The sequence below is a fragment of the Macaca nemestrina genome, chromosome 9 (genome assembly GCF_043159975.1).
Source record: "Macaca nemestrina isolate mMacNem1 chromosome 9, mMacNem.hap1, whole genome shotgun sequence".
Classification (NCBI taxonomy): Eukaryota; Metazoa; Chordata; class Mammalia; order Primates; family Cercopithecidae; genus Macaca; species Macaca nemestrina.
Genome location: NC_092133.1, coordinates 7,339,011 through 7,352,598, shown reverse-complemented (window position 1 = coordinate 7,352,598; position 13,588 = coordinate 7,339,011). Strand labels below are relative to the sequence as shown.

At 44.4% G+C, this 13,588-nt stretch overlaps 1 protein-coding gene across 3 annotated transcripts in view; it reads right to left on the bottom strand.

Annotated features, from left to right (window-relative positions):
* Window positions 1–9,887, bottom strand: part of LOC105471414 (ADAM metallopeptidase domain 12) — a 398,606-nt gene extending 388,719 nt beyond the window's left edge. For all 3 annotated transcript variants that reach the window (XR_011607578.1, XM_071068931.1, XM_071068932.1), the window contains exon 1: window positions 9,707–9,887. Coding sequence is in view for 2 of the 3 variants with exons in the window: in XM_071068931.1 (XP_070925032.1) it covers window positions 9,707–9,794 (88 nt within the window). In the remaining variant the exon portion in view is untranslated. The remainder of the gene's footprint in view (window positions 1–9,706) is intronic.
* Window positions 9,888–13,588: the final 3,701 nt, after the last annotated feature.

Here is a 13,588-nt window from a genome sequence, read left to right as displayed (position 1 = left end):
GATTAGGGGTATGTGTGTGTATACATACACATACACACAGACCAACCAACTTCACAGGAGTACAGCCTCTGCAAAAGGAAGACTGAGATAAAATAGTCTGAATGGGTGGGGAGAAAAAGGATGGCTATAAATATATCTTTAACATTTTACATCTTTAAATGTTGAAAGTTCTGAAGCATATATAGTAGAATCTGGCTGGCAAATATATGCGTGTATAACTTATTCTATGTCCATTTTTCAATTTAAAATGGTCATATTTTAGAAATAAATGAATGATGGTGCCAGATTTCTTTTTCAATCATCTTTTACATGATCTTCTCAAATCATACTGAAACTGGCTGAAATAATGATTTTAGTTTAAAAGTTTTACTTAGTATGCTTAATTTTAGGAATGTACCTTTCCATAGGCAGACAACAGCTGCATTTTAAGGTATAATGCAGACCCTAAATCCTAATGCAGGCTCTGAAGAACACTACCAACAACAATAAAAAAACCAGGATGGAAACAAAACCAAAATAGGAGCGCTTTTACACTGCTGGTGGGAGTGTAAATTAGTTCAACCATTGTGGAAGACAGTGTGGCGATTTCTCAAGGATCTAGACCTAGAAATACCATTTGACCCAGCCATCCCATTACTGGTATATACCCAAAGGATTATAAATCATTCTACTATAAAGACACATGTACACATATGTTTATTCCGGCATTATTCACAATAGCAAAGACTTGGAACCAACCCAAATGTCTATCAATAACAGACAGGATAAAGAAAATGTGACACTTATACACCACAGAATACTATGCAGCCATAAAAAAGGAAGAGTTCATGTCCTTTGCAGGGACATGGATGAAGCTGGAAACCATCATTTTCAGCAAACTAACACAGGAACAGAAAACCAAACACTGCATGTTCTCACTCATAAGTGGGAGCTGAACAATGAGAACACATGGACATAGGGAGGGGAACATCACACACTGGGGCCTGTCAGGGGGATGGAGGGCTAGGGGAGGGATAATATTAGGAGAAATACCTAATGTAGATGACGGGTTGATGGGTGCAGCAAACTACCATGCCACCTGTATACCTACATAACAAAACTGAACGCTCTGCCCATGTACCCCAAAACTTAAAAGTATATTTTAAAAAGTTGGTCATATATCTAGGCAATCCTTCACATACTGCCAATGTTTCCATTTTTTTTTTTAAGTAAGACTAAGTTCTCAGATCCCGTTCAGATTCAAATGAGCATATCTCTCACAAGAAATGCTTCCATCCTATCATGGCTTCAATTACAAACATGGCAACACATAATACAAGGAATCTTTTGGTCAAATTGCAGACCAGTGCTCACCACGCCTGCTAGGGGAAGACATGTCAAGGTGTTTCACCATTTCTAAGAATGGATCATCTAAACTGATTAAGCAGTTCAAGGCTTCCTGGAGGAGGTAAACAGACAGAAAATGTAATCCAATGAAACTGTCCAATTTTTTAAACAGTTGCCAAGAAGCTGAGCTCTTAGTGTAGCCTTGGAATGACATAAAAGCTTAAAGGATAAAAAATAACAACATGATGCTGAATTATTCGGCTTCTCCATCCCATCTATCAACTGGAGACAAGGTATATTGGGCATTAAATAAAGCACAAAAGAAACAGGATGAAAAATGGGCTGGAGAAAGCATGAAGATTGAAATGGCAGCCTGTAAGAAAGTGTAGTATTTAATGTGCACATTTCAATTGCCAAATAACGTTTATTTGAACTGCATTACCATTCTGCTGAAATTCAAGCTAATTACAATCTCACTGCTATAGTTATGGCAAAGATAGGTTATGAAATGTTTGCCACAGCTAGGTTAAGATCCAGTCTCCAGCATGAGGTAGACTAGACTGCCTTGCTCCTGACAGCGCTGATCTCACTATCTGAGGCTATCATTTCTTCTTCTGTAGAATGAGAGTACTAACAGGACCAACAAGATTCTTTCACCAGAATTGTATGAGATAGTGCATGCAAAGACCAGAGTACTGCTCCTGGCACTGACGCACTCAACAAACTCCTTTTTAAGTCACAATGTGATGGTATGACACTTTTAGGTTTAATAAAATCCAAACATATAAAGAAACAATTATGAAAAATTCACAGCAACTGCCTTCATAAACATTGTCTAGATTATATCAATTTCACTTCTCCATCCCAGAGACCTGACAATTAAAGAGCATGGACATACTCCAGAGCTGCTTCCTATAGCTCCCTGTGGGCACACAGCCAAAGGGCTGTAGGGCTAGCCATTCGGTACAGAAGAAACATCTGAAAATTCTACACCTGTCTTTGTAAATCATGGACGCTGCAGAAACAATTTAGCTTAAGGAGGCCTCTGAAACACACTCTGATACAAAATTTTTTTTCTGCAACTCTAATGAGTTCATTACAGCATCATCTACACCAGGAGGAATGTGCTTAGCTTCTTTAAATGATGTAGCTGCATTCCTTAAGAAAAATTTTGTTACAGTTTCCACAGCTGCAACATTTATCTAATTAGGTATATGTTGACTTCGAGTTTTTATAGATTTTGAAAAGAAAGTTTTGAAACATTTAAAAATGAGTTTAATTTTTGTTTCCACAAGGAAGGAGTAGAAAGTGCCAAATGACAAGTGAGAGAAAGAAAATACATCTATATGTAGAGCATGGTAATCAAAGCCTTGGCTAAATTCTAAATGTACATGGCAGAGTCACAGGTGTTTATCTATGTGCCCTGCCCAAAACCCTACAATAAGGGAATAATTATAATAGCAATAATAGGCTGTGTACCATGGTTCAATGCCTGTAATTCCAACACTTGGGGAGGCTGTGACAGGAGGATGCTTGAGCCCAGGGGTTCAAGACCAGCCTGAGGCAATAGAGTGAGATTCTATCTGTATAAAAATTTTAAAATTACATATATTTTTTTAAAAAATTTTTGAGACAGAGTCTCACTCTGTCACCCAGGCTGGAGTACAGTGGCATGATCTCAGCTCACTGTAGGCTCTGGCTCCCAGGTTCAAGTGATTCTCCTGCCTCAGCCTCTGGAGTAGCTGGGATTACAGGTGCCTGCCACCACCCCTGGCTTATTTTTGTATTTTTTTTCTTTAGTACAGATAGGATTTCAACACATTAACCAGGCTGGACTCGAACTCCTGACCTCAATTGATCCATCTGCCTCGGCCTCCCAAAGTGCTGGGATTACAGGTGTGAGCCACCATGCTTGACCAAAAATTTAAAAATTAAGAACAAATTAGTCGGGAATGGTAGTGTGTGCCTGGAGTCCCAGCTACTAGGGAGGCTGAGGTAGGAGGATCACTTGAACCTAAAAGGTTGAGGCTGCAGTGAGCTCCGATTGCACCACTGCACATCAGCCTGTGTGACAACGCAAGATCCTGTCTAAAAAAAAAATAACAATAATAATAATTAAAAAACAAAGCAGCAAAGCTTTGGAAGATGGAAAGGGGATGGACAAGTTGTTACCTATTTAGCAGGGAAGAGAGAATGGGAACTTATGACCTGAAGAGGAGGGCAGCCATCAGAAGGTGGGATGGATAAGCAGAACCCTGGAAAGGTTTGGGAACAGGGGGCACTGGGCACTGGGCACTGGGCACTGGAACAGGGGGCACTGTATGGGCCAAGGCCAATACAGGCTGAGGCTGAAAGGCTGTATAAGGAGAAGCTAGAGCCCTAGATCCCTTGCAAAGCCAACACAGTTAGGTGTTGCCTGCCCTACTCTGACCAACACAGGAGGTGTATTTCTGAAGACACTGAAGTAGAGAAGTTCTGAACATAAGGACTCCCAGGAATCGTGAAGGGGGGGGGGCGTAGCAAAGTGCTAAACTGAAAACAAAAGGATTAAGTTTAAACAATATAAGCATACTTAATGGCAACACTATCTTTTTTTCCCCTGCTAAGCTCACAGGCCCTAGAGCCAGGCTTCAATTGCCAGACTGAAATCACCTTGGCAAGAAGCTGAAGGATTCTTCCTTGGGGAAATTGACCAGCCTAAGAAAAACAGAGTCTGTGATATGTGGATGTCTCTCAGCAAAATGAATGTTCACCAGTCAGTAAATCCATCTGTGGAAGTACACAGAATTTCTAATCACCTCTTTAATGTCCCATTATTAAATATCAACAGACAGCCAAAAATCAGACCTTTGAAGAAAGTCAGATAGATGTTAAACAAATAGGGGGGAAAGAATCTCAAAGCTAACAGTGAGAATTAGGTGAACAAAAAATGTTTAACAAGTAATGACTAACACATTTAGAGTTAATAGCAATCTTATATCCATTACAAAAAAGAAGAGGACACTACAATAAGAATAAAAGAACATTCATAGCACAAGAAACCTCTTGGAAATTAAATGTGGTAGGATAAAATTTAAAATTATTTATTTATTTTGATACAGGGTCTCATTCTGTTACCGAGGCTGGAGTAGTACAGCATGATCACGGCTCACTGCAGCCTTGACCTCCTGGACCCAAGTGATCCTCCCACCTCAGCCTCCTGAGTAGCTGGAACTAAAGGTGTATGACACCATGCCCAGTTAATTTTTAAAAAATTTATTGTTGAGATGCGGGCAGGGGTGGGGAGTCTCACTATGTTACCCAGACTGGTCTTGAACTCTTGGGCTCAAGCAATCCTCCTGCTTCAGCCTCTCAAAGTGCAGGGATTACAGACATGAGCTACTGTGCCTGGCCAAAAAATTTAAATAGAAGGGTTGGAAAATGAAATTAAACAACTGTCCCAGAAGGTAGAACAAATGCAAAGGGATGAAAAATATATAAGAAAATTAAAGGATGTTTTCAGGAGGCTGGGACATTCAGCTAATAGCAGTTTCAGAAAAACTGTGGTAAAAACAGTGAGGAAGAAATAATTGAAGAACGAATATAAGAAAGTATATTAAAACTTGACAAAATGAATATTCAAACTGAAGGAGCCCACTGAGTTCCCAACAATTACTGATAAGAGCATTGCTAAAGCACATAATCATAAAACGCAAAAATACTAGTCACAAAGAAAAAAGATAATCACTTCCAAAAAGAAAAAAGACTACATTCAAAGATTTGACAAGCAGAATACCATCAACTTCTCAAGCAGTAATGGCCACAGAGACAATGAAGAAATGCCTTATAAAATACTGAGAAAATATGATTTCTTTCTTGGAATTTTATACCTAAACAAACTAGCAATCAAGGGTGGAATGAATGAATGTGTGTTTATCAATATATTTTATACGAAGTATGCCAGAGACGCATTCCAACCTTCTTTTTTACTCACAGAACTGTTTTGTTTGAAGCCACAATGTATATAGTTAAAAGTATTTACTTTTCTAGTATTCTGTACAAGCTAGCAGTGGCCCTGTGTCACAGTCTAGCCAATGATATCTAAGACAAAATCTACTACAAAGGCTTATGGAAATACTATTTTCCTGATGAAAATAGATTTGACTGGTTCTGCCTTTTGTCCTTTCTGCTGCATTACTGCCTGGAATGCAGATAGGATGCCAAGAGGTACAGCAGCTATCATAAGACCACGAGGAAGTAAGCATAAAGGCAAAAGTCAACATCTAAGTATCACAGATAGAAATAAAAGAAAGTGCTTGGGTGACCGATCACATCACTGACCTGCCACACTAGTTACACCAGCCACCAAACTACTTATTTTGCAACTGCTTATAAAGAACACAAGCTTGTAAAAATTGCTGCTGTCACTTTTTTTTGTTGTTTGCAGCTGAAAGCATCCCTGACATATTCACAACTTATCAAAACAAAAAATTGTATCTCCCCAACACCCTTCCTCAGGAAGTTACTGGAAAATGTGCTCCACAGAAATGAGGAATGAACTCTAAGAAAAATGTATAGTGCTCAGAATATAGATGATTCAACACAGGAAGGATACAAGAGGAATTCTTAGTGTCTTGGTAATAAGGACAGTCCTGAGATGACAGCTGTAATGTGTGCCTACAAAGTAACCCAGTCACATTGGAAAAGGAGGATGAAGGGCTCCAGGAACGATGACATCAAGAAAAAACAATCATGGCTAGACTACCTGAGGTGTTGGATCATATTGAAAGGAGGTTGATAGTTCTCCTAGAAAGTGTGGAGGTAAAATAGAGGTTGTGTAAGGAATGAGAAAAACCAAAAACCAAGTATTCTCCCTACTCTCACACTCAGTACCGAATGTTTCACCTCTGGTCACCCAAATGTGTGGAAATCTCTCCCCACCAACCACCAGTTCTTCAGTAGAGATCAACTGGGAGTCCTACAATTGAACTCTATTCTGACTCTATCTACCTGGAGAAAGCATCAGATCTCACAGGTTAAGGGCTCAGTCCCACAAAACATCCCCCCCATGTCAGATGCCAATCACAAGTAGTAGGTTGTCACACCTATAATTCTGACCAACTAGCTATAAATTGGGGGTCCACAACCCCCTTCTCAGGTTCAGTTAATTTGCTAGGTGAGCTCACAGAATCCCAGAAAATGCTTGCTTATATTCACCAGTTTATTATATAATGAAGGATGTAATTAAGGACACAGATGAACAGCAGTTGGAAGAGATGCAAAGGACAGAGAATGTGGAAAGGGATGCAGAACTTCTATGCCCTCTCTAGATGCACCACCCTTCAGGAACTTTGATTTGCTCATCAATCTGGAAATTCTACAAACCTTGTCCTTTTGGGGGTTTATGGAGGCCTAATTACATAGGCATGATTAATTGCACCACTGGCGATCAAGTCAACCTTCAATCCCTCTCCCCGTCCCTGGAGGTTGCAAGAAGGGTGGCACTGAAAGTCCCAACTCTAATCATGCCTTAATAAGCTGATTAGCATACAAAAGACACTCTTAATACCCCAGAGAGTCCAAGGATTTTAGGAGTTCTGTGCCAGGAACCAGGGGCAGAGACCAAATATACATTTCTTATTATATCACAATATCACAGCTTGGTGCACAGAAAATAAAGCAAACAAAAATCAAAACAAGGCAATCATTAACTCTAGGAAAAGCAAAAAGTTACAAGAGGGATGAAATGCCATAAAACACTGCATGGCAAAACAGTGAAAAGTATTTGCAAAGTCTTCTTAGTGCAAACATTGAATTCTTTCTAAAGATGGCACTACTATATTGGGGAGTTGAAAAGAAGAAAAGGCAGTGTGTCTGGAGTAGAGTGAGCAAAGGGAGAATGGTAAGAAAGGAGATCAGAAAGGAAAACAGGAATTAGGTCATGCTGAGGTTTGGATTTTCTTTCCTAAGGGTGCTACAGAGCCACTGGGGAGTTTCAGACAGGAAACTTGAATGCTGTAACTCATGTTTGAAAATAATAACTTTGGCTGTATTGTGGAGGAGAATATACCATGCAGGGATAAGGTGAAAAGCCAGTAGGCCTGTTAGATAAGAGGAATAAGAGGCTTCTGCAGAAGAGATTTTTTCCTATAAGGTGACCTGGACTGGGAAAGGCACACTTCGGGACATAAGGAAGTGGGTAGATGGGAATATACTTAGGAGGTTGGTGGCTTACGGAGTAAAAAGGGAGACACAGGGATGACCTTCCTACATGTCAGCACAAGGCATCTGGAGAAGGCAGAGGACGTTGTTACTGGGTTCAGGAAGACTGGGGAAGGAAGGATTTGTAACTAGAGTCTGGGATCTAGGGCTCTGTTTTGGACTTGTTAGGCTGAGTTGCCCCCAGAAAGTACCAAGTAGGCAACTGTGCAGGGCTCAAGGCTAGGAAGAAACTCAGAATATGCTCAGTCTCAACAGGTAGTAATTCCTCCTTTTCTCTTGCCAATGCAAAGAAATGTTTCATTATATGTTTGGAGTTTTAAGCAGCCTCAGTGGTATGATTTGGGGCACTGATTGATTGAAGACTTGATACTGAGAATCTAAGGCACTGATTGATTGAAGACTTGATACTGAGAATCTAAGGCACTGATTGATTGAAGACTTGATACTGAGAATCTAAGGGTAAACAAGCAGTGAATCCTGGAATATATCACAAAAGGTAACCCACTCAAAGTGCTTAGGCCCCCCTGGTTTTCTATTTTGGGTCATATCTCTCTTAAGGAAACAGTCTCTCCACCAAAGTTGAAGTCATAAAATAGTAAAAGTCCTCCCACACACACACACCCAAGAAATAATTTCCCATGATTAGCTGGATTTAATAAACATTTTTAACTGATTTAATAAACACACGCCCAAGAAATAATTTCCCGTGATTAGCTGGATTTAATAAACATTTTTAATTGATTTAATAAACACATGCCCAAGAAATAATGTCCCATTATTAGCTGGATTTAATAAACATTTTCTTCTAAAAAAAATTTTGCCCCTGCTCAGTAGACTTCTGTGTACAAAGCACGTGCCAAGTTAAAGACCATGTCAGGCACACTTTGAGACACTTTCCGTTTTTTAAAAAGTTCTTTCTCAATAAACATTCAAAAGGACTAATTTGTTTAAAAGTCTTTCAAAGCACAATTCACTACAGGTCATAGAGTTATTTAAACCCTCAGCAGTATTCTTTCTTGGCTTTCTCATTGCTTTGTGCAATCTTTGTATTTAATCGTTAATCTCCAAATTGATCTTCGCAGTGTGGATTTTAACAAGAACTGGGTTTTAACCACATTACAGTAGATGCGGTGGGGGCGGAGGGCAGCAGTGGCAATCGCAAAATAAAACGTGTCATAAAGTGGTAACGGTTCGTGATTGAGGCCAGTTGTTGAAAAATAAATGCCTGTTATATAGAATCATAGAAATTTAGAGCTTGCGGCCAAGGCAAGTCGTTCATCGGTGGACCGACAGCGCCCCAGGCGGCAGAAAGAAGGCGGCGGCGGCGGAGACCCGGGGAAGCTCCCGGATTTTTAAAAAGGCACCTGCTGAGTGAGTCCTCACTGTGCAAACGGGATCCACAGGTGCCCGATTTTAAGGGGATACAACTCGGGAAAATCTAAGTCTGTAAAACAACCATAAGATGCGCACGTTAAACTAAGTAAGTTCTCTTTGTACACCAAGTTGATGTGGGTGATTATTTACGGCGGAGAAACTGAGCGAAGGGAGGAAGGAGAATTCGGCTAAAGTTTGCCCGCGACTGACAGCTAGGAAGTGACCTGGAAGCCAGGAAAAGGGGCAGGGACGAAACTAAAGAAGTAGGTAAGAGAGTCAGTTAATGAAAACAGAGCCCAATGTTTAGCGCAGCAGGCACACCTGCGGAGGAGGGGGCTGCCTCACCTGCGGGGCCGCTGCGCGCCCCCCTAAGTGTGTAAGCAGGGGAGGCGGGGGCTGGAAAGGAAACCTGGTGGGGGGCTGGCCCGGACCCTGGGGTGGGGGTATTCACTGCGGGATAGGGCCAGCAAGAGGAGCCGACACGCATCGTCCCGAGCGACACGTGTAAATGTCAAGATACAGAGACATCTACAAATGTCACCCAAGAGGATGAGGACGGAGGAACGGTCCGGAGGCTGTGCCCTCCGGGGCAGGTACTGGCTCCTGCGGGGCTGCGGGCCAAGTGTCCCCCTTCCCCAGGGAACTGACACCTGGGAGGGGGTCGGTCTCGCCGCGCTGGAAGCGCGAGCCCCGGGGCTCCGGGCGCGTCGCCCCTCGGGGCAGCCCTGGACCTCGGCGCGCCCGGGCGCAGCGTGAGGTGCCCCCAGCAGGGCGGGCAGCCAGCCGCCCGGGTTCGGCGACTTACCTCGGGCCTCGCGGGGCGCGAGCAGAGCCCCGGCCAGGGCGAGCAGGAGGGCGCGGGCGGGGGGCACGGGCGGCGGGCGCGCTGCCATCGTCGCCGGCCTTCCGTGCAGCAGCTCTCGGGCCCGGCGGCGAGCGCTGCACCATCCCACGCGGGCGCCGAGCCGGGGCCGGGCGTCGCGACCGGAGGGATTTCCTGCCGCGGCGAGTCAGCTCCGGAGCCCTCGCGCAGCGCCCGCGCCGCCGCTGAGCTCGTCTAGCCTTTCATTTTTAAAAAAGTTTCCCCCGTGTGTGTGCGTGCGCGCGCGCGCGCCGTTCTGGCACAAGCCAGCCTTGACCGTTGCAATAAATGAGCAAACTGTCCGAGTTGGCCCGGGGACGAGGAAGAGCGTTAGTGAGAGAAGGCAGGCCTGTGAAATGGATCCACGGCCAGCAGTCACCGTTCTCATTACCGCCGAACAAATTATTGTCTCCCCCGCACCCCCGCCCGTCGGCGGCGTCCCGCGGGTCCTAGAGACCGCTCGGGTCCCCCCGCCAGGGTCCCGCCCCGAGCCGCGGCTAGCTCATCCCCGGGGGTGGGCGGCTCGGGGCAGGGCGCCTCCCTGGCCGCGAGCGCCGGCAGCATAGACGTGGCTCGGTGGCGGCCGGGCGCCCGGAGCGCACACGTCCCCGCCCCAGGATGATGTGGCCGCAGGGCCCCGGGCGCCCGGCTGCCAAGAGCACACGCGGCGGCACGGTCCAGCTTTCCAGGCTGAAGCTGGAAACGATGACTCGGCTGCTTGCTCCCCGGCTCTCCGGGAACCCTCGGAGTGCGGGTCAGGTCTCCACCGCGGCCCACAGCCCGGCGCGCGACCCCGCCTGGCCCTAAGCGCCAAAGGGGCATCTCGCGCCCGAGAAACAAGCTTGGATTCGCAGGCACAGGACACCTGGGCGTTACTTTTAATCAACAGTGTTAGGTTTTATGTTGATAGATTGGCTCACGTTTCTTTTCCATGACCTGGACCCAGAAAAGGGTGTACAGTAACGTTCCCCAAACTTTCCTGATTGTAAGAAGCACCTGGGTTGGCTTGTTAAAAAGATTCCCGGGCACCTCCTACGCTTTCAGAATGAGACTCTTCAGACTGTGGGGCCAGGGGAGCCCAGGGTGTTTGGAGAAACACCAATGAAAGAATGGTGCCCGTGCCTTCTCATCCTTGAGAGCCATTTTTGGATGACTGATGCCTACCCTGCGGGTTACGGTGATTCCCAGCCTTGGGGACTTATTAGAATAGTAAGAGTTAAAGACATTGCCACCCCCAGAGACCAGTTAACTCAGAATTTCCCACAATGCGTGGAGCTCAATAGTTTTCAAAGCCTCAGGTGATTCTACTGTGCTGCTCAGACCTAGGACCACCTGCAGAAATTCCATCCTGGTCCTGCCACTCCGCACTGATTCCTAACTGAGCACCCACTCCTAGGAGGCGGTTATCCAGCATTTGAGGAAACTGCCTTCCATACCATCTCTTCCCACTACAGAGGAGCTTTTCTCGGGAGTTCTCTCCCACCGCAGGTTTTGCAGTGTTCCCAAACACCAGGTTGATCCTCCAACAAGGTGCAGGACTTTCTTTTTAAAAAACCTTAGTGGGAGGCACAGGCTCTCCAGCCCCCTTCCCAATGCCGCCATATCTCAGCACCCGATCTGGAAACCAGGCCTGGTTCAAGCCGTGTCATATCTAACCGTACTACCAACCAGCGTTGCAGTGTACTTCTTATGTTCATTCAGTCAATCAACATGGTCAACACTATGTTAGGGACTTGGGAAACTAATGAGAAAGCCTCTTGCCTTCAAAGACTTTTCTTTCTGATCGGTCAAACTGATAAATCACCATTATTGGACAGTGTGAGCTAGTTACTTAACCTATTTAATAATAATTAGGCTTGTTTACTGATATGGTTTGGCTGTGTCCCTACCCAAATCTCATCTTGAATTCCCATGTGTTGTGGGAGGGACCTGGCGGGAGGTAATTGAATCATGGGGTCTTTCCCATGCTGTTCTCATGGTAGTGAACACGTCTCACGAGATCTGAGGGTTTTAAAAAGAGGACCTCCCCTGCGCAAGCTCTCTCACACTTTCTGCCTGCTGCCATCCATGTAAGACATGACTTGCCCCTCCATTTATTCTGCCCTAGCTGTGTTTAAATGTAAGTCCATTAAACGTTTTTCCTGTATAATTACCCAGTCTTGTGTATGTCCGTATCAGCAGCGCAAAAACAGACTATGTACTGCTTCATAATTCCTTGCATACCTCATATAATTGGAGTATTGTGCTAAAGTCTTTCGCTTCCATTATTTCATTTTTAAAATCCTGAATATACAGATGAGGAAACTGCAGCATAGACATGTAGCTTTCCCACCACCACACAGCAAAGTAGGTCAGAGCCCATCCTCAGACCTGTTAAAGATACAGCCTGTTTCTTTAAGCCGGAGTTCCAAACTTCAGTTTTAGCAGCTGTTAATTGAAGGTAAAATACAAACCTCCTAGGTAGTTGTGAGCACCAGGTGAACTAATGCAATGTCTCCCAACCTACCTGATCCCTGGGATGTCTGTTAAGAATTCAATTCCTCTGGCGTTTGCACTGGAGATTCTCATTAGAACGGTCTGGGAAGGACAGATTTTTAGCAAGTGCTGAGGTGATCCTGATACTTGTGACCCATAGAACTTCAATGTAGGAGACACCTCGATGTAGGAGAATTAAAAATTGTTTTCTTCCAGCTCAAAGAGCCAGATTTGCTTGCAGATGAGCCCAGTCACTGGCCTCTTGGATCCTTCTGACTGGTTAAGTGGTTTATTCACAATGGACCTAATATGTGCTGTGCGCTGGGCTGGGGGCCTTGTATACATCTTCTGTTAATGATCAATTTATTTTCACTCTTTAGTATTCAATTGTTACTGTTGGCTGTAAAAGTCCAATTTCTTTTAATCCTGGAAGTTGCGAAGCTTCCTCCGAAGAACTAAATGTGCCCCAAGACTGTCCTTGATTTGTTTTTGACTGAATGAAACAAAACAGCCATTGCAGAGGAAAAGTAAAGAGAAATAAAATCCTAGCTGCAAGCCCTGGATTTCAACCCTGTAATTCACCATCTCTGTGAAGCAAGGGGCCTGGGTTGACACTGTCTCCATAAAGCCTTCATACACATCAATAACAGCCAGCTAAGGCAAAGAGCAAATCCTGCGTCCGGCAGATGGTCTGCCTTTGGATGGAAATTCTGCCTCCTCATTCACAGGAAATGGAAGCCGACATCTCATTCAATACTGGATTGTTAGGTAATGGTGTGGGGTCAGAGGCCAGGATCTGCACATGAAAATTTCAGATAGATGGCTTGTTGTCCCTTCCTTTCTAGAAGAATTGACCTTTGCAATACTGTTTCCTGTGTGCTATTTTTGTTTAACAGCCTGGGCATTCACAATGAACAGGGCACTTAGTTCTTACCCAAGCTCATGTAAGCTCAATCTGCTCTGAGTACAAGCAGATAAAAAATGGAGGCAAACTTTCCTAAGCCAGGAATTTACAGGCAGCCACTCCTAATTTCTGCAGTAAGTGAAGAGCCAGCCTCCTTGCAGAGTGACCTATTGACAGAACTTCAGACAGAGGCTTGTAGAACAGCTTTTATCTCTCCAAGCACAGTTCCCAAGGCTTACTCCAAACGTAAACAAATGTGATTGCCCCAAGATTAAGATTCTTGGAAATTTTAATTCTATCTCTTGGAGATGAAAACTGCTCCTCTCAGTCTATTTTAATCACATGTAGTCCATTTTTCTTTTCCTAGATCTCTCACTTCAAGAATCCATGCCTTCACCTCCTCAGAAACCTGCCCCCAATGAACCTCTTCTGGGCAGATTAAACCC